Source organism: Zonotrichia albicollis, chromosome 9, assembly GCF_047830755.1.
Source record: "Zonotrichia albicollis isolate bZonAlb1 chromosome 9, bZonAlb1.hap1, whole genome shotgun sequence".
NCBI lineage: Eukaryota > Metazoa > Chordata > Aves > Passeriformes > Passerellidae > Zonotrichia > Zonotrichia albicollis.
In genome coordinates this window covers 23,448,849-23,471,733 of record NC_133827.1, presented here as the reverse complement: position 1 = coordinate 23,471,733, position 22,885 = coordinate 23,448,849, and the positions used below count along the sequence as shown (strand labels likewise).

Here is a 22,885-nt window from a genome sequence, read left to right as displayed (position 1 = left end):
CCCGTGCAGTCCTCACGTGCCACCGCACTCTGTCACAGGGCTTCCATAACTGGCACCAATGCAGCCAAACAATGATGCACAGCACAACGATGGCAGGTCCTGGGCTTGAAAGCAGGGCAAACCAGCCAGCATGAAAAACAGCCCTTTGAACAATGCTTCAGACACTGTACCATGCAGAGGCATTTACTCTCCCTTGCTATGAGTACCAGAGAAGCAACACAGCTGCAGCACCAGTGCTGAGCGAGCTTTTGCATCCCCACAGCTGCACCGTGCTTGTCCATGCTGCAGAGACAAGGTGAGCACAAGGCAGGCGATGACACAGTAACTAACCTGGTATTTCTAAGCAGAAACACATGACACAACAGTCCAAGAGTTACACAGGAGCTTAGTGGCTACAAAGAAAAATCATGCTGCTATAATAAAAAGAGTACAGAAAAGGGAAATTCCCTATGCGTGGTTCACAGCTTAAAGTTGAAGGAAACCTTCACATATTCTTTTACAGTAACAATGCAGAAGAACTACAGTTTTGGTTGTAGCTGCAGAATGTTGTTACTGCCCATAAAAATGGTGTTATTGTTCCAGGATGAGCCACAGAGGGATAAAATACGACTGGGCCAAGGGAACCTGGGTGGAAAGGACTGTTACCTTACCAGGAGGGCAAAGCACGACAAACAAAGCTGGGAACAAAGACTAACCAGCTGTAAGATCCCTGCTTGACCAGACAGAAAGCTAAACATTGCTATTTGGCTACAGCAAGGTAAATCAGCAGTGTGAGATGGGGAAAATTAGGATGCACAAAAAGGATGGGAAGATGCTGAGGGAGGCACCACTCAATGACTGCAGGGAATAATGAGGGCTGCACCTTCCAGAGCAGAGCTCTGAATATGAGACAGTGACTTGTGGCAAGTACAACAGGACCATGGAGGAGGGAGGTGCTAGAAAGTGGTAACAGAACACTGTGACAGGGAGCTATGGCTGGGATGTGCAGAGGCTCTCAAGGCATGGGGAGGTGAGGAAGGAGCCTATGGCAACTGTGACATGAGGAGAAAAGGGGAGATGCAGCTTGATGGGGTGAGGACGCCCTTGAGGATTCAAATATCAGGTAAATGGAGCAGCACCAGGGAGTAGGAGCCCAAATCTGACCTCAATGACTCCAATAAACTATTACAGGGAAAGAGGGTAAGGAAGGAAAGAAGACAGATGGGGTCCTGCTGAGCCTAGGCACACTGCTCACTGAGCTGGGTAAAGCTCCCTGGGAGGTCTGAACCTGGGCTCTGGGAAGAAGGTGGCCTAAGCTGGGCTGCTGGGGACGGGAACTGGAGAGTTCAGAGAGGCCTCGGGGGCAGCTCCAGGAGCCCCTGAGGGCAATGTGTGGGACACTGGCAGACTCTGAAGGGCATTTAGGGGGCAGCTGTTAACGGGCACCTGAGAAACAGCTCATTATGGGGATCCCTGAGGGGCACTTTGGGGTTCACAGGTGCCTGGAAAGCTGTAGGAGCTGTTGTCAGGGGGTCTCTGCAGTGGGGGTTGAGGGTCGCCGGCAGAACCCGGAGGGATGGTTGGGCTGTCACCGAAAACGACAGGATAAATAAACCTTTCTAACACAGACAATATTTGTTACAATTAAAGATTTTCCAGCCAACAGGGGAAAAGGGGGAAATGGCCCAGTCCCTGAGGGGCGCCTTGGCGGATGTGAGGTGGTCACAGGCAGACCCCTGAGGGGTCGCTGTGACGGGAGAGGAGTGGGATGTGAGGGGGATCGCCGGCAGCTCCCTGAGGGACGGGCTCGGTGGCAGGCCCCAGGGAAAGCTTTGGGGGTCTCTGGCAACTCCCAAAGCGGCGGCCCGGGCTGGCGGAGGCACGGACCGTTCCGGGCGGGAGGGAGAGGCGGTGGCACCGAGCGTAACGCGGAGGCAGCGCCGGCCGCAGCACCGCTAGGACCCCGAGGCCCTGCCCGCGGCCCCCTCCCGCCGCACGCACCTTCTGGCGGATCTGCCCGGACGTCGAGACTTTGCGGATGAGCTTCTGCAGGGAGCCGGGCTCCTGCTCCGGCTCGCTGTCCGACGACTCCTCGGGCGCGGCGCCGGCGGCCGGCTCTGGCTGTGTCTGCTCAGCCCCCGCCGCCGCCATGCTGCACGGACCGGCGGCGCGCCCGGCGCCCCCTACCGGCCCCGCGCGCGCGGCGCCCCCCAGCGGCGGTCGCGTCACATGGCGGCGGCGGCGGCGGCGGCGGCGGAGGGGCGGGAGGGGCCGGGGCGGGGAAGAGCCCGGCCGCCGTAGCGGGACGGTCACGGCCGCCCTGCCCCTCCGCGGCTCCCTGCGACCGCCCGGGCGCCGATCGCAACGGCCCGGCCGTAGCTCCTTGAAGCCTGGACAAAGGTGTTCAGCCTAGCCCTCCCCGCTAAGGCGAGCCCAACAGCGGGGATCGCGGTCCCCATTCCTTCCCATTCTTCGTGGCTACTGCAGCACAGAATCGCAGAGTCACTTGGGTTGGAAAAGACCTCTGACATCATCGAGTCCGACCCGTAACCAAACACCATGTTATCAACCAGACCACAGGACTGGGTGCCACGTTCCGTCATTCCTCGAACACACCACCACCTCCCTGCACAGCCCCTCCCAAAGCTCTCCCCGTGCCCCCAGGATTTAATGAAATGCTGCGAGCACACCCTGCTGCCCAGGCTCCACCTGCCCAGCAGCCCCCGTCCCGAAGGGCCCTTCAGGGGCGCTGAGGCCGGGCCGAGCTCGCAGCACCCCCGGCCCGGCCCGGCCCCACTCCATTGGCAGTGTCCAGGTGATTTCCTCCCACCTCTCCAACACCCATCAGCCATGGGCAGTGCAGTGCTCCTGCTGGGATAACACGGAGATGTGTGAGGGGAAAGCGTCTGTCACGAAACCCGTCCTGTCATGTATGTGCTCTGAGCTGTCTTCAAACACAGCAGGTCCAGAGATGCCATCGCTCCCGGAGCGCATCCCTCCTCTCCGGGAGCTGGTGAGCTCTTTGCAAACAGAGTCCCGCCACATCAAAGCCGCGGAGTCAGGAAATTGGATCTGCTCTGCCCCAGCGGTAAACAGGAGGAGCAGGCCACAGGTCTGACTCGGTAGATCAACATAACACCAGAACCAGACGAAAGGGAAGATAAAAGGCAAACAGTTCCGGCTAGAGACCGATTTTCTGCTGACAGAAGTCAGCATCTGCTGGCTGAAGGGCCAGAGAAAAGTCCAGCTTGTCCTGCAGGACAAGGAAAACTCTCCTTTTTCTCTGAGTAAATGACTAGCATGAGCCGAACAAATAGCATCTCAAAGTACTTTCCCAAGCCCGGACAAAAGAACAGATTTAATAACCATTAACAACCATTTCCTCCCCACTGCACAACAGAGTGCACTGTGATTTTGTCCCACTTAGCTTAGAGAAGTCATCACCACAGCTGAATTTAAGAGGAAGGCAGGCAGCAACAGAGGCCCCTCACAAGGCTGACATATAATAAATTTAAAAAATAATAAAAATAATCAGATCTCTGAGTTTACTAGTCCCATACTTACAGGTCTAGTAGCTGAAGGAAACACCTTTGTGGAGAAAGATACACTTTGAAGTAAGACCTGTTCCCCTCCTTCTCTTAGATCTTTAAAGATTTTCTGAACTCCTGCTCTCCAAGACCAGCACATTCACAACCAGTGATTTCTTCAACCTTACTGTATCTTCTATGTGTTTTCGAGCCACCAACAAATTAGTAATAAAAATACCAGGGAAAATCCCCAGACATCCAGGTGCAAATGCTTGACCCTACCCCAAAGCTGAAATCACACAGAAATTATCCTGATCACAAACACCTGGAACTGGCCAGGTTCTTTAGCAGCAAAGCACCCAGTGCAGAGCAAACATTGTGCCTCTTGCAATTTAAGCTAAGGTGAGACACCTGTGACTAATGGACAGCACTGAGGAACAGGAGTGTTAGGGGAGAGCACTGATGGAACTCTGAAGTCAGCTGTGGTCTTAATTAACTGCTTCCAGCATCTTAACCAAGAGCAGTTTACAGAAGCAAACAGATATAAGTGTGAAGGTTTTAATTCTATTTTCCAGAGTGTAGGGTGAGTAACGTAAGTCTATATTAATAAATGTGGGCCCTGCATTCAGACTTTCCAGGGAAATTTAAACCAGGGACACTGAAAAGCAGATTTAAAGCAAAAATGAGAAAAATAAAACACCAGTTGTTTTACATGCAAAATATAATTAGCTGATGCAACTTACTTCAGCAAAAACTTACATGAGATTCAGGAAAATATCTGACATTTACATGGATAATGAGAATATCCAGATGAACAAGAAAAAACAAAGTTTGCAGAATGCAATCTCATTTCTTAGAGCATAAACCAACTGCTGGCAGATGGATGTTGGGAAAGGCTCCTCAGGGAAGGCTGCGCCATAATTTCCTCCTTAATTTTCCTGCACCTTCTTTTGAAGCAGTTGCCTACAGGAAACTAGATTAAATACAGACTCTGTCTGGACTTGTACTTCTGTTTGGCATTCTATGTAGGGAGCTTTAAGCAATTCACTGACAGTGCACATTTATCTCATCTTTAATAACGTGGTTATTAAGCATATTGCTAGAAAGCTAATACTGTTTATCAGCATTGTCTGTGCTGTGGGAGACAACCTGTGAGACATTTAATGGTACAGAAAGTGAATGCAAAAGCCACATGGGGACAGTGCAAGCACTGAAAAAACTCACTGGCTGAATTTGGTAAAGCATCAACGCAAAAGCAACCAAAAGGAAATAAAATGAGTTTTGCACAGTCTGCTGAGAAACTTTGATGAATCACCCATGGCTGCAAGCCAGCCTTCCAGGCTAGGATTTCGTTCACTGGCACTTCAAAGTCACAGACTCTGACACTGAGGAAGTCCAGGCAGGCTGCATAAACCCTCATTTAAGCTCTCACCAGTGCTGAAAGCAACCAACCTTTTTATTAGGCAGCCCTGAAAGCAGAAGTCATGATATGGCAGATGTTCTGTCATCCTCTGGTAGCTTGAGTAAGAAGCAGGTGTTGTGTTTGCCCCATTCAAGGTGAATCTTGTAACAAGCAATAGAGACTCCTGATGTCATGTCCACTGACCTCAGGGCTGACCCTGGAAGACCATGTATGAACTGAGAACATCAGATTACTAGAAACTTAGGTCCTACATTTGTAATTGAAGCCAGACAACACAGCTCCTTTGTCAGCCTGTTCTTTTAATCACTCATCAGTTGAGGGTGAGTTCTTGTCCTCTTCATCAGGTGTATTCTTTAGCTTCTGACGAGCAAACTCCTCAAATACAAGCTCTGCCTCGCTGTAATGAAAGAAACACAGGTCTTTCAAAATGATGTTACTCTATTTTTACACCAGTAGACTGTAGGCAACACATAGGACGAAGAAGAGAAGCCCACAACAGACTGGTAATGTTTCCTTTGTCTCAAAGTGATTTGGATCACATTCCCACAGGCACCATCTTCACTGGTGCTATTCTAGCTAAAATGAAAAGCAGTTAATTGAGCAAGTCAAGGAGGATGTTTTTCATCTGTACTGAATCATGTCCATTCCAGATACATATTTATCAGCTAGCTGAACAGCCTTGCAAGGGACTTTGTTCAGGAATAAAATGTGAAACATTTCACCCTTATTCCTTCTATACTAAAATAGAGACACATGGTCAAACCTAATAAGTTCCTTACACTTCCAGCTATAAAGCACAAACACATCCCTCCTGGGTGTGTTTGTGCTGTTAGGCAAAACACAATCTCTTAATCTAGCTTCACATGGCCAGTCACTGCTGATTAACTCACAGCAGTCATTTGTCAGGCCACAGTAACTTGCTCACTTTGAATTTTAAGCTGAGGATTTCTGGACAGTTTTGAGGAGTTTTAAAAAGAGTCAATGCACAAGTGTAGCTAGAATGTGAAGTACTAAAAGAAACTTACCCATCCTTCCCTGCAGTCACGAGCATGCCGCAAAGGAGGAAAAAAGAGACACGCTGGGTAGTCAGTACAGCAGATGGCTAAAACACTTGCAAAGTGTTTAATGCAAAAAACTTATAGACTGACAAGTCAGAGCAGTGACAAGAGCAGGATTTGCAGCAGTACAAGTAGAATTCCAGAAAGTCTCAAAATGTGCATAACTACACCTGATGAGGCAAATCTTGATCTCCCAAATGGAAAAGCATTCCAGCAATGCTGCCCAAGCTATCTGAAGGGCCAAGGAAGAAAAACAGATTTTCCCATCTACACTTGCTCATGGTCACAGCTGTGGGAGACATCTGTGCACACACTTGGACTCTGAGCTGACAGTGCTTGCATGACATGATGTCAGCTTTAGTTGCTCTATCACTGTGATTGAAGAAGTCAGCTTAGACTTCGATGAGAAGACAATGCTTTTCAATAAACATGAAGGCATTAAAATTAGAGGTCAAATTACAGAAACACCTCAGGGATCTCTCATCAGATGGGTTAAGGCTTTTGGAGCAACATTCCTGATTTCATCTTGCCCTAAAAATGGTTTCAAGACTTTTGGCATTTGTGTTTCTTTAGTGGGATCTTTCCTAACCACATTATAACAAATCCTGCTTACTAGCAGAACTCCTTGAAAGTTGTTTCAGCACAGCCTAAAATCAACAGAAGACTGTATTTGCAGGGATTTTATTGTTCTCACAGTTATTTTAGGAAGGCATAGTCAACTGGCTTTGGGTCAGGGAGCCAAGCACCCTTGTTCTACAGAAGCAAAAATCTGGGGCACTTCAGTGACTGGATAACTTACTACCTGGAGACTTCCCATCCACAACACACACTGCTAGAAAAGTCAGCATTAAAAGTGTGCCAAAGGGTGCCACTCCAGCCAAAATGCCTCAAAGGATGGCTTATGTAAAGACACTCCTGATGGAATCTCTCCAGGCCAAGACAGAAGCCAAGATGAAGTCTGGAAAGTCTCAGGGCATGTATGCTTGATTGACATGGATTTAAAATGAAACATTTAGAACTTCTAAAATTTCCAACATATAAAGCATCATTCTCATTCCATTTTTTCTCCTTTATTCTGCTCTCCTTGCCCTCTTGGAGGCACTTTCCTTACTATGGGGTCATGATATCACTGATGTGGGTGAAGCTGAGCAGGATCCCCACCAGTGATCTGAAACTGATTTTACAAAATGGAGTGAGGGGGAAATAGCTATTGTTTCAATTGGGCACAGACTTAAGTGTCAGGTAAATGATTACTGAGTCAATACACAGAGAGAGTGGCAGCAGAGTAGTGCTTGTAATGTACCTCAGATGGAAGATTACATGCAAAAATGCACCACTGCACCTTCAGGCTGCAACACTAACTCCAACATGCTCCAATTGCATGCTAGCAGAAGTTAGATCCACTCCAGAGTTTTCTGGCTGTCCTGTGGCTTATTTAATATTATAACACTGAAAAATTCTCAGAAAATGGGTAACTTTTACTTTTTTAATTAGCATTCCAGCAATTGTTTTGAGGGTTGGGATAGGAGGGGATTGATGAGGGTCCAGAATACCATCGTCCTCTCAGGGGAGGGTTTTCTGGATGCTTTTATTATGCAGCCACAGAAATTATTCCATATAGTTCAAGTCATAACATGTGGCAATTTTCAGTATAAACTTTCATTTAACCTCTCTTAACTTGATGGGGGAGAAAAGAAAAAGAGATTGGATTTTGTTATTTTCCAAGACATTCAGTGCTTCAAAATGTCCTAATTTCTGAAAGTCACAATACCAAAACAGGGAAAGTATTGCTTTATTTTACTGTTAGAGGGATAAAGCATTCCTGGGTTTTTTTAAAACAGCCCTTTTGTGCAAGTTTAATCAGGGAGCAGATAAATGACCATTTGTTGAACAACAGCCAAAACAAAGGCCAGTGTCCAAGACATAAGCCCACAAAACATCAAACATCAGAAGATTGGCAGGAAAACCCCAGACCAAAGAATTCATGCTGAGACCACAGCCTTGAGGAAAACTCAGCAGGAACTTCTGGGCTAACTGCTGACCAGGAAAGGTTGGAAGCATGAAGAGACATAGCCCAGTTTGAATCTATCTTTAAAAGAAACAGATCCTTACACATTTTTTGTCAACAGGCGGAACAGACGGACTGCCAATGTGACAGGAGCTGCTTTGCCTAAAAATAACCACATGTGAACCACATGGGTGCAAAAACAGTCACAAAACCAGCACACATGAAACATGCAAATCCTGGCCTAGCAGAAGATCAAGAGAAGGAAGTGATAAACACAGGGAGGCAAAGGTACCAAGCTGCTTTTTTTCTGTCTCCTGCAGGCACAGGGAAGAAAGATCAAGCAATCTGCAATGGCCATGCACTGTGACAGACCTGCTGTTTACTGAGTGATGAATGCTTCAGAGCTTGCTCACAGACAGCTAGAGAGGGCAAAGCCATCTGCTGTGAAACAGAGCACACAGCACTTGCTCACACTTGCCCTAGCTTGGCCCTGAAAATATTGCCTCATGTTCTTGGGAAGCTCTTATGTCTCTGAGGTTCCCTGTGCTCCACTCAGCCCTGCATGATTAAATGCATTGATGCTACACATGTCAGTTCTGCCATAAATCACCTTGGCTAGAGAAAAGGATATTCCCCCATGGCAAAATAAATCACAATATGTGGCATTTTTTAATCCCACTCCAGCTTTAACTCCATAAGATGGTTGCTCTGACTTCTTTCTGTTCTTCCAGCTGTGCCTTAACACAGTCAAGTGAGCAGGAAGGTGCAGTAGGCAAATTGGTCACTACTGGCTCATCAATAAAAACAAAAGGGAATGGAAAAAGAAGATAAGGAGTGATCTCATAACTCCCTGTGCATGCACCTCTGCCTACACTCACTGCAGAGGCTCTGAACAAGCCAACAAAGAAAAATTCCATCTTTGGGGACCTTTTAGATTCCAAACACTGTTCGTTGAAGCTCCATCTCTACAATTAAGCCTGGGTTTGCTTGATTCCAAATTAGATGGCATTTCACTAATGAAACACATTATGTTTCTCAGAGTTCATGAGCTGAAGTGGTAGAAGAAAAAATTAAAAAGCCTGAACTCACAACTGGGAAAAGTGATAAAGCACAGTGCATGGAAAACTACCAACCAATAAAGCTGAAAAGTGTTTCAGTTTACCAGCTTCATATGGGAGACTGTTTTATTCCCTGTAATAAGCTCAGACACCACATTCCAGCACAGTTTTCAAGTCAGCTATTCAGGCTTCAGAGGAATTTTCTGTTGTGTTAGAGTATCTGTTTTTAAGAGAAAGCATTTACTTCCTGTGTTAACCATTTGCAGGGCTTTCCCATGGGAGAGCTCCTGAAATTACCTGCATTTTTTTCAGTTTATAAGAAACCTGGTATTTCCATCTGTACAAAATGCATGGAACATAGCTGACACTTCTGACAGCAGGCTTCTAGAAGACTTTGATGTAGCAAACAACATGTGGGCTGTGCCTCTGGTAAGAGGATGTGCTGGGGGAAGTGATCTGAGAAATGTTGCAGGTCTCCATTTTCCTGGTAAAGTCTCTGCCCACATCCTTTTGGGTGTACTGTATCAAGGAGTACATCATCCCTCCTTTGAAATGATCTTAGAAGGGAGAATTGCCTGACTTCCATTTTTCCTCATATTACAAATGCTTCTGCCAAAAGTAAAAAGTAATAAAAAGGGGTTGTTGGCATTTTTAACACCAAAAAAGTCATGTTATAAAAATTCACACCACTCTAAAAATGTAAAATTCTTTACAGTTGCCTAAACCTTTGGATGAGCCTTGTTAGAAGTTTCCAAGCTTTCCTTAGTGTCCATGAAAGCTCCTGAGCTGCCCAGAGGCACTAGATGGCCCTCACCAGCCACACTCCTGGGATCACCAGTGCCATCCCAGCCTCCACCACTTCTGTGCCAAGAGAATGTGCTGGCACTGCTCACAGCAGGGGCTTTCCCAGGGAAAATGAGTTTCCTGTGGTGCAACTGTTAGAGGAGAGATAAAAGCTACCTTTGCCCACTCCAGCACATGCATAATTAGGTGGGAATCTGGCTGATTCCCAGCCAGAGCATCTGAATGTGGAGTGGATCACCAGCTCTCTCCTCATTGCTCACACTTGATTCTTCCAACAATTTCACACAGTAAGGACTCAAGTCACCCCTTTCTAATGCTTCCAGTATAGACCAAAGCATTTATCTCAGGATAACTCTTCTCAAAGGTTTCACTGCCACTTTCATGTGAAAGTTTCATGTTCTTAAAAACAGCACCTTTAGGTCAGTTTGGGCACAAAGAGAAAATGAAAGAAAGAAAAACAAGCACAAAAGCAGTCATGGCTTTTGTTTGAAACCACTAAACTTTGTCCCAGTATAGAGGGTAGGACAAGATGGCTCATCTGTAACAGCCCCAGCAGGAAAGGGCTGGTGTGTCTGGTGGTCAGGAGAGGCTTCAGATGCTGTACAGGAGCTTCTGATTTAATGTGAGCACCTTGCAATCTCTGGTGCTCACCATTGGTGAACTGAGCCAGCCAGGTCTGAGGAAGTGGGAGGATGCTCTGACAGCCTGTGGCATCTGATCCCAAGCCCAAGATGCCTGGGTAAGGCCTGCTGCTCACACTGTTACAGAGGCCCCTCACTTCCACACAGAGACCTAACATTGAAGAGAAGTTGCTTTTGGATAACCACTGAACAAGAAGGCCACATCACAGACACCATGGCAAATGCCACATCAAGTAACAGGGACTCAAGAATCATCAGTGGTTTTATCACCTCTTCACTTTGCTTAAAAGTATTTGGCTTTGTACAATGCTGATCAATGTTAGGTATTTTCTGTGTCAGATTTTTTATTTTTTGCTTATACTGCAATCTGGCTGGGAATTGCTGACTGATTCATATAGGATCTTTTGCACTGCAGTCATAAGATTTAACTGTGCAGAGCTTCCTCAAACCCCTGTTCTCTGAGCTGTGATTCCATACATGAAAGATGAAAGGGAACATGACTCTTTTCCATTTTCTCCTATCTTTGCATCCCTGCTCTGTTATTTAGTGCCTGGAGGTTGATACATACATACACACACCCAAAGACACATACAGACACACAAACACACAGAACAGCTCCATACTGGAGCCCTGTAGGCTCTGAGGGCTTCCTGTAGCACAAATCACTCTAAGCCTTACAATGGTGAGATCTCACCAGAGCCTGTTCATGTACAAAGGCAAAAACCAGGTGTAACTGACCTGCTGGGCTCTTTTCCTCAGGTTTGGGGTGCATGAGACGGAATGGCAGCTCTGTGCCCACTTCACTTTAGGGAGAAGAAAGAATGCATCAGATCCACAGCTCCACAAATATGCCTGGTTCAGCCTCCTTCCTTCTTAGGCCAGCCTGAGCCCTCAGCTCCAGCTTCACCCATTCTTTCATATTTTTCTAATAATAATCTTCCTCTCAAAAAAATTTAAGCTCAAATTTCTCCATAAATATCCCAGGCGTATTCACTTACATAGACTGGGTTTATTGTGTGCTGAATTTACTTGCATGTATATAAAATCAAAAGATATTTTTGTAATAGCTTCATTTTCACAGGAGAACCACAAACTACTTGCTTCTAACAGCTTAAGGGACAGTTGCTTTTTTTAGGGAGGTGAGAATGGCAATAAAAAAAGAGAATAAAGAGATGAACTAACAACTAGGACTGCATGGTCTGAAAAGGAAGATGACATTTACCTGGAAGTGAGGTCTCCCAGTATGCTACAAAAGAAAAGGAGATCAACAAAGAATGTTTAATGTCTCTCTATTCTGGTGCTCCAACAAGTGCTGTTTAATTGGTGGACTACTGAAATAACTTTCCTCATGTACTGTTCTCTACTTGCCACAAATTCAACTGAACTTGTTTTTAAAAAAGGTAGCCTTACTTTTTCATGTCATTCCCATGGACAAAGAGTTTAGTTTTTGAACTCCTGACTAAGTGTTGGGTATGGCCCCTTTTCCAAGAGCCAAAGGCAAGTGGATGATGACAGAAAGCAGCAGGCATTTTATCACACTTTAGGCAAATCTTTGATACATTTTTATACTAGAATGAAGGACAGATAAATGTAAGACAAAGGTAAACGGTGACTAGCATCAACTGAGAGTCACAATCCTGGTCCTTTTTTGCACTGTATCCTGGATCTAACTCATGTTGATAACATCAACTTTACCCAGAAACCCAGAAAGGTTCTGTACTGGCTGAGTACAGAACCTGAGCTACAGTATTTATGACTCTCAGGCACCTTCTGCTCTGGGAGAACAGCAATGCCAACATAAGAGGTTCACATCAAGTTTCACTCACTTCTCACAAAATAGGTTATAACTTTGAAACAAAAATTGCAATGCAGACCAGAGGTTCCTACTTCAACCATGAAGTTATATGGTATCTAAGGAGAGTAACACAAACCATTTGGATCAGGACAAGTTCTATGGAAAGGCCAAGACTGTTTTCCAGGCAATTTATGCTTTACAGGGAACCTCATATCCTCTAACATGTGCCCTTTCTCTTGGGGTGGACTGTTCTGGTCTCTCCTCACCCATCAATGACAAACACACTCCCCTCCCTTAACTCCAGGCAGATGTAGCAAAAAGTGTGTTACACTTACCCTGGAACAGTGAGCTTCACTTTGATCTTGTAAGAAACCAGAATCCCCATCACTGTCTTGTCTATTCCATCCTTAATGCTGCCAGAGAAAACAGAGCAGGGTGAGGTGGCACAGCAGTATAGCAACAACACACACCTGGAGCAAGAACTGGGGGAACACCCTGGAAGTGGGAGGGCAGGCAAGCCTCAGGTGCAGCCAATACCACTCCACATCTGTGGAGGTATTTCCTGAAGGAACATGATGGCTTTAGTAATGGTGCCACATGTTGTTGTGCACATCCAGGCACAACAAAGTCCTGAGGGAAGTGTCTCCTCCATGCTCCCCTCTTCTCTCTAACTCTCTGACTACCTGGAACCATTTAAAACTCCACTCACATGGTACTAGAAGCCAAGTTGGTGTCCTCATCCTTCAGTTTTCCATCCAGAGCTATTTCCCGTGTCTCCCGGTTATTTGCAAGCAAGGGCAGAACTGTCAGTGTCTTGGTCAGGCTACTGTTTGGCAGCACCTTTTCACTGAAAATAAGAAGGGAAGTGATACACTGTGGTTTGTTACACACCCAACTAGGAGAATTTCCAAACAGGTTACAAAGCTGCCCAAAAGGAGAGGAATTTATCTGTGCAAATTCAGTTGTCAACAATACAGATGCACACCTCTAATCTAGTCAGCAAAATTCCCTTTCTAATCAACAGAGAAAAACCAGCACTTATAGAAAATGCCTAATTTCACATTAAGGCAGAAAAGTAGGTCAAAACCACAGAATAATGGAATAGTTTAGGTTGGAAAAGCCCTTTAAGATTATCAAGTCCAACCACTAACCCAACACTGCCAAGGCCACCAGTGAACCATGTCCCTAAGTGCCACATTGATTTTTCCTAATATCTAATCTACACCTCCCCAAGTGCAACTTGAGGCCACACCCTCTGTGCTGCAAAGCTCTGAATTTGGACAAAATGAATCCTAGTTGAGAACACCAATACAGAATGGAAAACATGTCCCTAAGCTACAGAGCAGAACACCAGACAAATATAAAGCACCTGGGTATGCCCAGCCCTCCTCACAGTGTGGGGTTCAGAGCTGCACTGCCAGTACAGTGAAGAGAAGCAAGTGGTTCTCCATAACATCAACAGACTCCAGGTTTCTGTGGGCTTTGTCAGGCCAGAAGAAACCAAATGAAATGCTCTTGCTCAAGCAAGAGTGCCCATGACTTCCAGTCAAACAGCAGCACCTTTCAGACAAGTGCTGCATCTCTACCTAAAGATTTCCAGCAACTGGGAACCTTCTGCTGCCACCATTAAGCTCATCTAGCAGGTAATTACTCTTCTAACCTCTTCTGCAACATCCCCATTCCCTGAAAAAAACATGAGGATCTCTGCTGCTCTGTGAAAAGGGGACCAGCTGCATCTAAAGAGTATGAGTGGAGTGGCACACACAAGGTAAGAGGAGAGAAAACTCTATCAGCAGGAGACTCCCAGACTGTAGTATGAGAACCTCTCATCACTGATGATGAGGGTAATTAAAAGGTGTGAAGGAGCAGGAGCATTCACTCACTGTGCTTCCTCAGCAGCCACCACTTTGGTGTAGAAGTCACTGGAGTACAGCACCACATTGGCCACCTGCTCCACTGAGGGAGAAAGAAGAAAGCAGACACTCAGGGGTGTGCATGCACCACAAACAACGCAGGTGCCCCCACCCCAAGTCCCAGGAATAGCAAACATGGTGAAGAAAGCAGAAAACCCCATCCATTTAGAGCCTGAAGGGACCATCAGGACAGAAAGCCTGACCTGGACAGTGACCAAGATCAAGACAGATCAGTCTGTCTTCCCTGAAAGGCACCTGGCCTTGATTTGGAGACAACAGAAGGAGCCTCAGCCATTTTGATCTCTCCCTGCCTTCTTTTCTCTTTCCCATCCTTTGTCTCTCAGACTGTGTTCCCCAGCTCTGCAGCTTGTGGGATGAAAACATGCAGTGTCACATATAAAACACTGGCACAGCAATGAAGCTCAGCCCCTGCCCTCAGCTTCCTCAGGAGGAACAACACTGTTGCTGGCAGAGTTTCTCACACTGCCAGAGGTTTCTGCAATGCCAGGCAAAGCTGTGTGTTATCTAGGCACATTCACAGTTAGCAGGAGCATCACACTGACAGGAGCCCTTCCCACTGACCTCCCAATAAGGGTGCCTTTCCCCCACTTTTCCCACACCTACACTGCCCACTGCAGGAGCCAGATCCCTTCTCTTTTTCTATGGGGGAAAATCTGGTGCCTGAAATTAGGACATACAAGTAACCACAGGAATCAGGAGAAAAGCTACAGCACATCACTTGACAAATAGAAAAGAAACAGCAACAACAGGGGGGAGGGACAAATTCCTGATATCACCAGCTGCCTTCTTAAACTGTTACATGCACTAAATTCTGTCTCTCTTTCAGACCTATTGCACTCAAAGAATCCCAAGAAACAGTAAAAACATACCCTGGACTTTGATCTTCTTCACAGTTTTGTCTGTGTTGTTGTTGATGGTGACAGTGACTGGAATGGGCTCACCATGGTAGTATACCTAGAAGGAATGTGATGCTCAGAAATCCAGCCAGGAGACTTCTTCTGAGCCTTAACCCCTCTAGTTCCCCCAGATCACACCTCACAGTGGCCAGACAGGAGAAATGACCCCTCCCAGCGATTCATGACCCCTCCTTCAATGACTTCAAATGTGTTTGGCAGGGCTTCAACCACCCCTAGCAGTAGGCACTGACAGAAATGACATTCGAGCCCTTGAGTGCTGGGACAAGTCAGTCTCAGCTGAGAAAGCAGCAAATGCCCATTGGCCTGCAGGTACCACGATGCCCCCAGCCCCAGGGCAAACCCCCCTCACCTCTTTACTGAGGCAGGCTTTCATGTGCAGGGGCTTGTTGGACATGAAGAACTGCCAGGTGGTCTCGGCACAAGGCTGGGGTCCTGGGCTCTCCGGTGCATACTGCACCTTACGGATCAGCAGACGTGCAGTGTTCCTGGGAAGGAGCAGAGGACACCACGGTGACACCCAGTGCTTGGCAGAGGCAGGAGCTCTGCATTCCCATGTGCTCACACCCAGGAAGTCACTGACAAGGGGGCAAAGCTGAACAAACAACCCAGGTGCATTACTGGACCACCCATCCCCTTAAGGCAAAGCTGAAGAGAGACACATCCTGTTACCTTCTATGAATTCTCTCTTCCACATTTTCTGTTGAGAAAGCTTTCACCTCAAAGTCCACCCCACAAGTCTGCCAGACAGAGAAAGGACAGTGAAATCAGGATCAGAAGACAGGAACATCTGCAGATGTTTCAGTATCTTTCTGCACACCACAAACTGGCAGACTCCTGCCAGCTGCAAATTATTCTGGCCTCCCACCACTGTCATAGACATCCCTGACCACTGGTGTTGGCACATTCACCTGTTCTACAGTGCTTCTGATAAATGAGACCTAATCCCAGCCTCTGAGAGATGCCATCCCTTCTCTTGAAAGGCTTCCTGTGAGACCAGGGCTGGAAAGGTCACATCATAAGACTGCCCAGTGTGCTGCACTGCCTGGCCCACCCTAGGTTTCTGAACTGAATTTCTGAGTTGGCTTTGTAATGCCAAAACCAGCATCTAAGGAGTGGAAGTGATCAGGCCAAGCTAACCTTTGCTTTATCAGGTTTATAGATAGCATCATGGGGCACCTGGGTAATTCTCTACAGACATTTTTGCTAGAATATAATTCCATGGCTTAAAACACAGGTTATCTTTTTTGCACTAGGTTCTACAACCCTCATCCCACTTTGCCTGGCTGATTACCCAGTTCTGCTGTCCAGACAAGCATCTAGTCAAGTATAAAAGGAATATTTTTAACAGTATCAGAAACCTTGCAGAACATATAATTATTTAGTGACTTTTACCACAGGGTTTTTGTTCTGTTTACTCATACGTACAAGCCAGCTCTTCTCTGCATTTAATTCAGGGCAGGTCTCAACACATGTTATTTATAGCAATCTGTGAGATTTTAGGCACTTGGTCTCCTTTTCTTTCATGTAGCCTCACAGCCACAATCATTTTATGTGCAGCCAAACCACAAATCATGTGATAGTCTTAAAGAAGCTACAACACTGCAGATTTTGTAGTCTTGCTGCTATTTGTCTGGATTCCCTTTCTTAGTCGGAGAATTTCAACTCCAATTTGTGACACATACTTGTAGCCCTTAGTTCCTGACATTTGTAGAATCAGTATCACCTTCTCCTACTCTCAAGCTAAACAAATTCCCAAGGTTTTTTTTCCCATCTGACTTTCCTTAACCCCTATAAGCACAAATGTCCCACTGGACTCACCTTATCAACATCACGAGGTGCAGGCTGCAGACAGACTGAGCAAGGCAGGTAATCTGGAAACTGTGGGAGGAAGAAGAGGAAATGCCCCAAACCAATACTACACAGATGTTTTAGGCAGCATAGTGCTCACAAAAGCAGTCCTGAAGACAAGGGATCATTCGTTGTAATGCTGTAACCCTTTGGAATTCTGGCTAGTATACTTGCCTTGTATGAACAAATCCCTTTCTTCCAAAAATACTTTAAAAGTCAAGAAAGAAAAAAAAAGTCTATGCACAATGTGAATCTTCCTCAGGAACATGAAGACAGACATATAAGTGACAGTACTGGAAGGATTTCCTGTTAGAATTTGGCAGTCAGCTGTCATTTGTCATCAGCTGTCAAAGACCCTTTCATCTCCTTATTTGATCCAAAGTTTTTAAAGGAAAAGGATTTGGCACTGGGGCAATGGTAAAAAATATTCCAGCTCCTCAGGAACAGGAAGGCAAGAATATATGGGCTGTTGCTAGCATAAAGCCATTGCAAATTCCCTTGCCTTTTTTAAGAAAGCACTTCTCACAGTGGTGTGATCACTGCTCAGTTAGATCTTCTTGCACTTTACCTCTCAGGATTGCAAGAAGTAAGAAAAACATTGGCAACACCATCTGTCACTCAAAATTGGAACTTGCAGAACATGAATTCACTATAAATTCCCATCTTCAGTTCATCACCAGGCCTCAGCAGCCTGGTAACTACAAACAAGAAGAGAATCAAAGGCTCTTCTGAAACACTTACTGTAAAGAAAAAGGGATAAGCATTTTTGCCCAGCTTCTTTAGCAGAGATTCCTGCAAGAGGGTGAGAGACTCTGGCTTGTCAGCAGGCGGGTACACCTGCACCCTGGAGAAGAAGAGGTCACGGCGGAAGGCGAGGCCGATCACGTCGATGTCCTCCTGGCCGTAGCGGAACACGCACGTCAGCGACACAAACACTGGCAAGAAGCACAGCACAGGTGAAACAGGCAGCAGGAAAATGGTGGAGCCAGGCTGAGATGGGGACATCTTCTGCCTCAGGGAGACATGGGAACTCATTTCAACACTTGCATAACCCAGTGAGGACTCATCCCACGTGTAACAACAGACAACATTGATAAGAAGCCCATTCACTGAGGCAGAGAGTTACATTTGTACCCTTCAAACGTTCTACCTTAGCATCTCACTCAGAAAAACAAACATTGCATAAAACTTCATACCTTTTTTCCCCTTGATAATAGCAGGATCCACCAATACAACACCATCTGAAAGAAAGGGGAAAAACGAAGATTAACATAGATAAAAGCAGGGTTGAGAGCAGGAAGAGCAGCACATAACCTCATGGACTTACCTACAGGTTCTACATTCCCTATGTTGTCAATGTAGTCCCGCTTTCCCAGGTAGATGGTCAGCTGTGGGGACAGGATGACCACAGTTGGACTATAAAATGTTTGTGGTTGTTGAGGGAAGGGGGACACACATCAGAGATCTATAAATTTTGCAGAGATCAGAACAATTCCATTTTAAGTGGATTTTTTTTTCCAGCAAACATGCCACCCCCACTAGACTCAACAGGATTATTCACATGTACAACATCAGAACTGAAGACCTGATCTAGACCAACTCCCAAAGGTACAACACAAATACTTGCGCATGGGACAAAGAAGTGTAGATTTAAAGATTTTTGGTGCTGTCGGGTTGGAAAGACAATGAATCAGGTTTTATTTAAACATTTGCCAGTAGAAGTACAACCCAGGAGGAGAGTGAGGTGAGCTGCCTTGTCTTGTATTATAACACATGAAAAGTTTGCCCTAAAAACTGTTTACATCAACTCCTCAAACTTAAGTGGTAATATGGGTCATGTTCCTTCTTCAGAAGAAAATAAAGGGGACAGGAAGGAGCTTTCTAATCAGTCTTCAGTGTGACTACAGGTAAAAGTCAAGCCTAAATAAGCCCTTTATTACTGTACTCACAGCTTTGTCACGGGTGCTTTTTCTGAAGATAACTTGTTTTGGAGGAGAATCAGCACTCTTCCCACCAGTCCCAGTCTTTTGAGACTCAGGGCGGCTCATGGTCAGAGACAGGGATGTGACTGTGGGTGAATGAAGCTCTTCTGTCCCCAAATGACCTGTGCCAGATGCCTGGGAAAAACAGGTGGATGAGATAAAAGCAGTAGGTAAAGCACTGAACTCCTGGTGCTGTTTCAGTGCTTTTTCACATCCAAATGGTGGCTCTGTCTAAAAGCTACCAAGGTGGTTTGTGTTGATAAGGAGTCAGGCCAATTCCCAAATAAGAACTCAATTTGTGCTGTTGCATTTTTCTCAACCAGAACCCAGTGCAGCCCATTATGGGCAGAGCAGCACTGAGCTCAAACCAGAATGCACCATATGGATAGAACAGTCCAGCCACCTGCCCAGAAAGGCAACAATTACACTTAGAGGTAGAGAACAGCTTGCACCTGAGGGATAGAAAACATATGGAATAAAAAATATGGAATAAAATTTCTTCAGGAGGAGAAAAATAAGCAGGGAAAGAAAAGCGGTGGGAGGGGGGGGGAAGAGAATGGGGGGGAAAATAAGAGAAGCAGTGGAAAAAAGAAGGGAAGAAGAGAAAGGGCACAAGGGCACAAGAGATATCCAGAGAGAGAAGTGCAGAAAACCTAATTGGTACAAAGCAGAGAGAGATTAACTTTTCATTCTGTTTAAAGTCACAAAATAGCATCCAGTTAATGATCAGACAGCAAATTTAAAATAAGGTGAAGCATTTCCCCAGTTAACAGAAGATTCAAGGTGGCTCTGGTAATCACCAATATGAATTGAATCACAGGATTACACACATTCACAGGGAAAAAGGCTTTTGGCAGCTGTTGGACGAGGATCCAGGAGCAACCTTAACCCTGCAAGATTCTGAAGCAAAGGAGCAGCATCAGGAAAGGATGATGCCACACAGGCACCATCCTGTCCTTACACTCCTCACCATCAGAGCTGTGTGAATGAGAGCACTGCTAGATAGACCCCAGCTCTGATGAGTATGACTGTCCTTGCAGTTTGCTCCAATTCTATTTCTCAGCTTGCTTTCCCATTTCAAAACTGCTTCAGGAGTAAAACAGTTTCTAGGACCTATTTGCAGACAGCAAACCATAGAAAAAGTAAATACTTGGCTTCTTGGAAAGCTGAAAAAAATGTAAGGCAGACATTAGAAACAGACCATACACATGTAAGCATTTCTATTTTCATTAAGTAGGGTTTTCAAGCCTAGATCAGTATTTGTTGCTGACTAGACATGCTGTAGACTCAAACACAACAGCAAATAACATCAAGTACCTTGCTGTGTTCAAAGTGGCACAGGAGCTTCCACGGACAGTGATGGGAACGTCTAAATTATCGAAGAAAGATGAATTTTCCAAGGCAGCTGTGTCCTATGCTTCTTTGCATCTAGCAGAGGGAATTACTGCTCTCTTCACAAGCAAGGAAGACAATTTGTAGGGGATTGGAAAGCTCGTCTCCAGTTGCGTCCATCCAGGATTTCAATAATTAATCCCTCTGCAAGAGCAAATATTGTACCTGGGCTGAGATTCAGCTGGGAAGTGGTTAAGTCAGCAACAACAAGGCATTAGCTAAGGACACTCAGCTAGTCAGTGGTGTACAATGTCCTGTTCACGTTTTGCAAAGACTTATGAAGCACAGGCCAGCTACTGAAAGCAGTTTATTCTAAAGCTCTATCTCCTCCTTCCTAGGGCTGCAAGACATGCAGCCTGGTAAGAAACTGAACAGACAAGAGCCATTGATGAAAAAGGGAGTTTAAAAAACACTAAAATGGCATTTTGATGGCTTGTCAAACACTGAGAACAATGCACTATTCTCAGGATCACTAAGCAATTTATCTATTACTGCTTCACCAGCAGCCAACTGACATGCTGATGCAAAACAATAGACTGCTAGTTTGTACAATCTCCTCCTCAATTTACTTAAAAAAACACAACATCTGGGATTTAAGAAACACAGATATTTCAATTAACTTCAGCTGTGCTGCTCCTTAATCTTGCAAGAGTAGCATTCCCCACCCACCAGTGAATTTGGGCCTGGTATTTTGCACAACAGTATATGTTAACTTTTGGCTTGTGAGCTGTAGGAACAGCTGTAGCTTTCCTCTGGCTGCATCTGTTCATTTGATTAACAAAGATCACATGATATCCTGTCCACTTGCCAGCCTAACAGCTCCCTCCAGCTCAAGCAAGCCTGCAGTCACAGATCAAGCTTGCTTTTTACAAACAATCACTGACATTTGCCTGAATATAGTGGCCAGGGCTACACAAATTACTCAAATGACAGAGCCAATGTTCCTCAGCTCTTTCAGGGTTCCAGCAACATTTTATTAACTGGAGGTGGATTATTTGGAGAGCCTAATCACTACTCTGTCTAATCAACTCTGGCAAACACAAACCAGCCAGGCTGGAACCACAGAAATTCACACATGCCTGGGCTGCAGAAGAGAAGCCAGGTCCTTATTGTAGGAAGAAAGGAAGAAACCTCAGAGATGAAACTCAGTCACACTTTGCAAAAGCAAAAAGAAGGGAGCTGGTTTTGTACAAGTCTGTGCTGCAGCCACTGCAGGGTTATTAGTTCTCCAGGAGAGGATGAGCATTCCTGTTGGCACATGTACCATTGCAGACATCTTCAGAGGATCTTGGGAACAGCTTCTCTGTAACACAGCTCCTAGTGCACCTTTAATCCAGAGAAAGATGCCCAACCCACCCCCAAATCCACTTGAAGGGCAGCTCCACCTCTGGCAGCAAAACTGCTACAGCCACCTCTGCACTGCAGGTTCCTTCATTTGCTTTTCTTCTCTCTGCAGGCTGGAGCAGAAAAGGAGGCAATAGAAGTAATCAAAATATAGGAAAAGAAAAGCTAAAATTGCTCACTAGAATGTCTTACATACCTTGGTGCTAAGGAACCCTAATCTAAAATGCTTAAGGATTTAGCTAGCTGGCTTCTATCCTTCAGCATTATTAACCTGCTTCATAACAGCATCAATGGGACTAGCAAAGCCCTTTGAGTAAGATCTGTGTCCATGCTCTAGAAAAACACAAGTGCAGCAGTCTAAATTCTAAACATCCTAAACCCATTCTGATCCTCCTCAGCAGAGCCTGCAGTTTTATTATACTAATCTCCCAATAATCTTTCATCATGCTGACTTGCCACTTCGTGATCTGCTTTCCTGCAGTAACCAAGGTCACCTGGACTCGTGGCAGGTGCCTTTTCAAGGACCATATGCCACTGCAACAGGCAAAGAAAAAATACCTTGCCCTTAGAAACTGTTCAGAATGCCAGCTTTCCATTTTTGCTGCAGTTCTTACATCCATGAGCTGAATAAAAGCTTATTTTCTGATGAGAAACAGAGGGTGGCCAGTGACAGCTAGTGGTTATGAAATTTTTACACTGAAGAGCTGAAGACTTTACTTCATCACTCTGAAGCTGGAACCAGAGCAACATCTTCAAAAGGGTTTTTGTGTTTTTAAAGAAATGTGCAACTCCAATTCCTGCCTTAAAAACTTGACAAGCTAGCCGTCAAAGCCTCACAGCAGAAAAAGACATCTATTTTTAGCAGTGTTTGAAATACAGATCCTGATTTCCTCAGTTCAGTAGTTTATCTCAAACATCCAACAATACATCAACCTTTCAAGGACAGAGACAGAGGCACTTGTTCAATGAGGCAAGACTTTCTTCAGTCTCAAGGCAGGACTACTGAGACAGTGCAAGCCCAGGCTGCACCTGCAGGACATCTAGCCCCAAGCTAAGATCATTATCCTCTTTCCCCCTTGACACCAAATTCCACAACTCACCAGGAAAATGGCATTTCAGATCACCCTCTGCACTTATTCCAAACAAGATCTCGCACACAGATGCACAAATAAATA

The 22,885-nt window shown here is 45.5% G+C and overlaps 2 protein-coding genes across 5 annotated transcripts in view; both read right to left on the bottom strand.

The window, feature by feature from the left end:
• The window catches only part of DGKD (diacylglycerol kinase delta), a 58,262-nt gene extending 56,075 nt beyond the window's left edge, over positions 1–2,187 (bottom strand). The window contains exons 1-2 of one of the 3 annotated variants that reach the window (XM_014272808.3): positions 1,981–2,122; positions 331–392 (exon numbers count right to left, since the gene is read on the bottom strand). Coding sequence is in view for 1 of the 3 variants with exons in the window: in XM_005495133.4 (XP_005495190.3) it covers positions 1,981–2,130 (150 nt within the window). In the remaining 2 variants the exon portion in view is untranslated. Of the gene's footprint in view, positions 1–330; positions 393–1,980 lie in introns of all 3 variants that reach the window. The other 2 variants (XR_012581605.1, XM_005495133.4) reach the window with 2 other exon arrangements.
• Positions 2,188–3,366: 1,179 nt separating this feature from the next.
• On the bottom strand, positions 3,367–22,757 carry SAG (S-antigen visual arrestin). 2 transcript variants are annotated; one of them, XM_026798046.2, is made up of 16 exons: positions 20,292–22,757; positions 18,942–19,109; positions 18,320–18,380; positions 18,189–18,233; positions 17,734–17,927; positions 16,963–17,022; positions 15,814–15,881; positions 15,494–15,629; positions 15,097–15,181; positions 14,177–14,249; positions 13,003–13,140; positions 12,629–12,706; positions 11,721–11,744; positions 11,237–11,301; positions 5,955–5,964; positions 3,367–5,326 (listed from the first exon to the last, which is right to left on the bottom strand). In XM_026798046.2, the coding sequence occupies exons 2-16, from the start codon at positions 19,038–19,040 to the stop codon at positions 5,233–5,235; spliced, it is 1,230 nt and encodes a 409-aa protein (XP_026653847.2). In that variant the 5' UTR covers positions 19,041–19,109; positions 20,292–22,757; the 3' UTR covers positions 3,367–5,232. The 2 variants fall into 2 exon arrangements, with proteins under 2 accessions (XP_026653847.2, XP_026653849.2); XM_026798048.2 differs by lacking the exon at positions 5,955–5,964.
• Positions 22,758–22,885: the final 128 nt, after the last annotated feature.

Excerpts from the sequence above, each read along its gene's own strand:
- SAG (XM_026798046.2), bottom strand. The coding sequence starts at position 19,040 with ATGAGCCGCCCTGAGTCTCAAAAGACTGGGACTGGTGGGAAGAGTGCT. Across the intron at positions 15,882-16,962 it reads CACCTCGTGATGTTGATAAG|ACTTGTGGGGTGGACTTTGA; the intron begins GTGAGTCCAGTG and ends TCTGTCTGGCAG. Across the intron at positions 14,250-15,096 it reads GAAGAAGATCAAAGTCCAGG|TGGAGCAGGTGGCCAATGTG; the intron begins GTATGTTTTTAC and ends TTTCTCCCTCAG.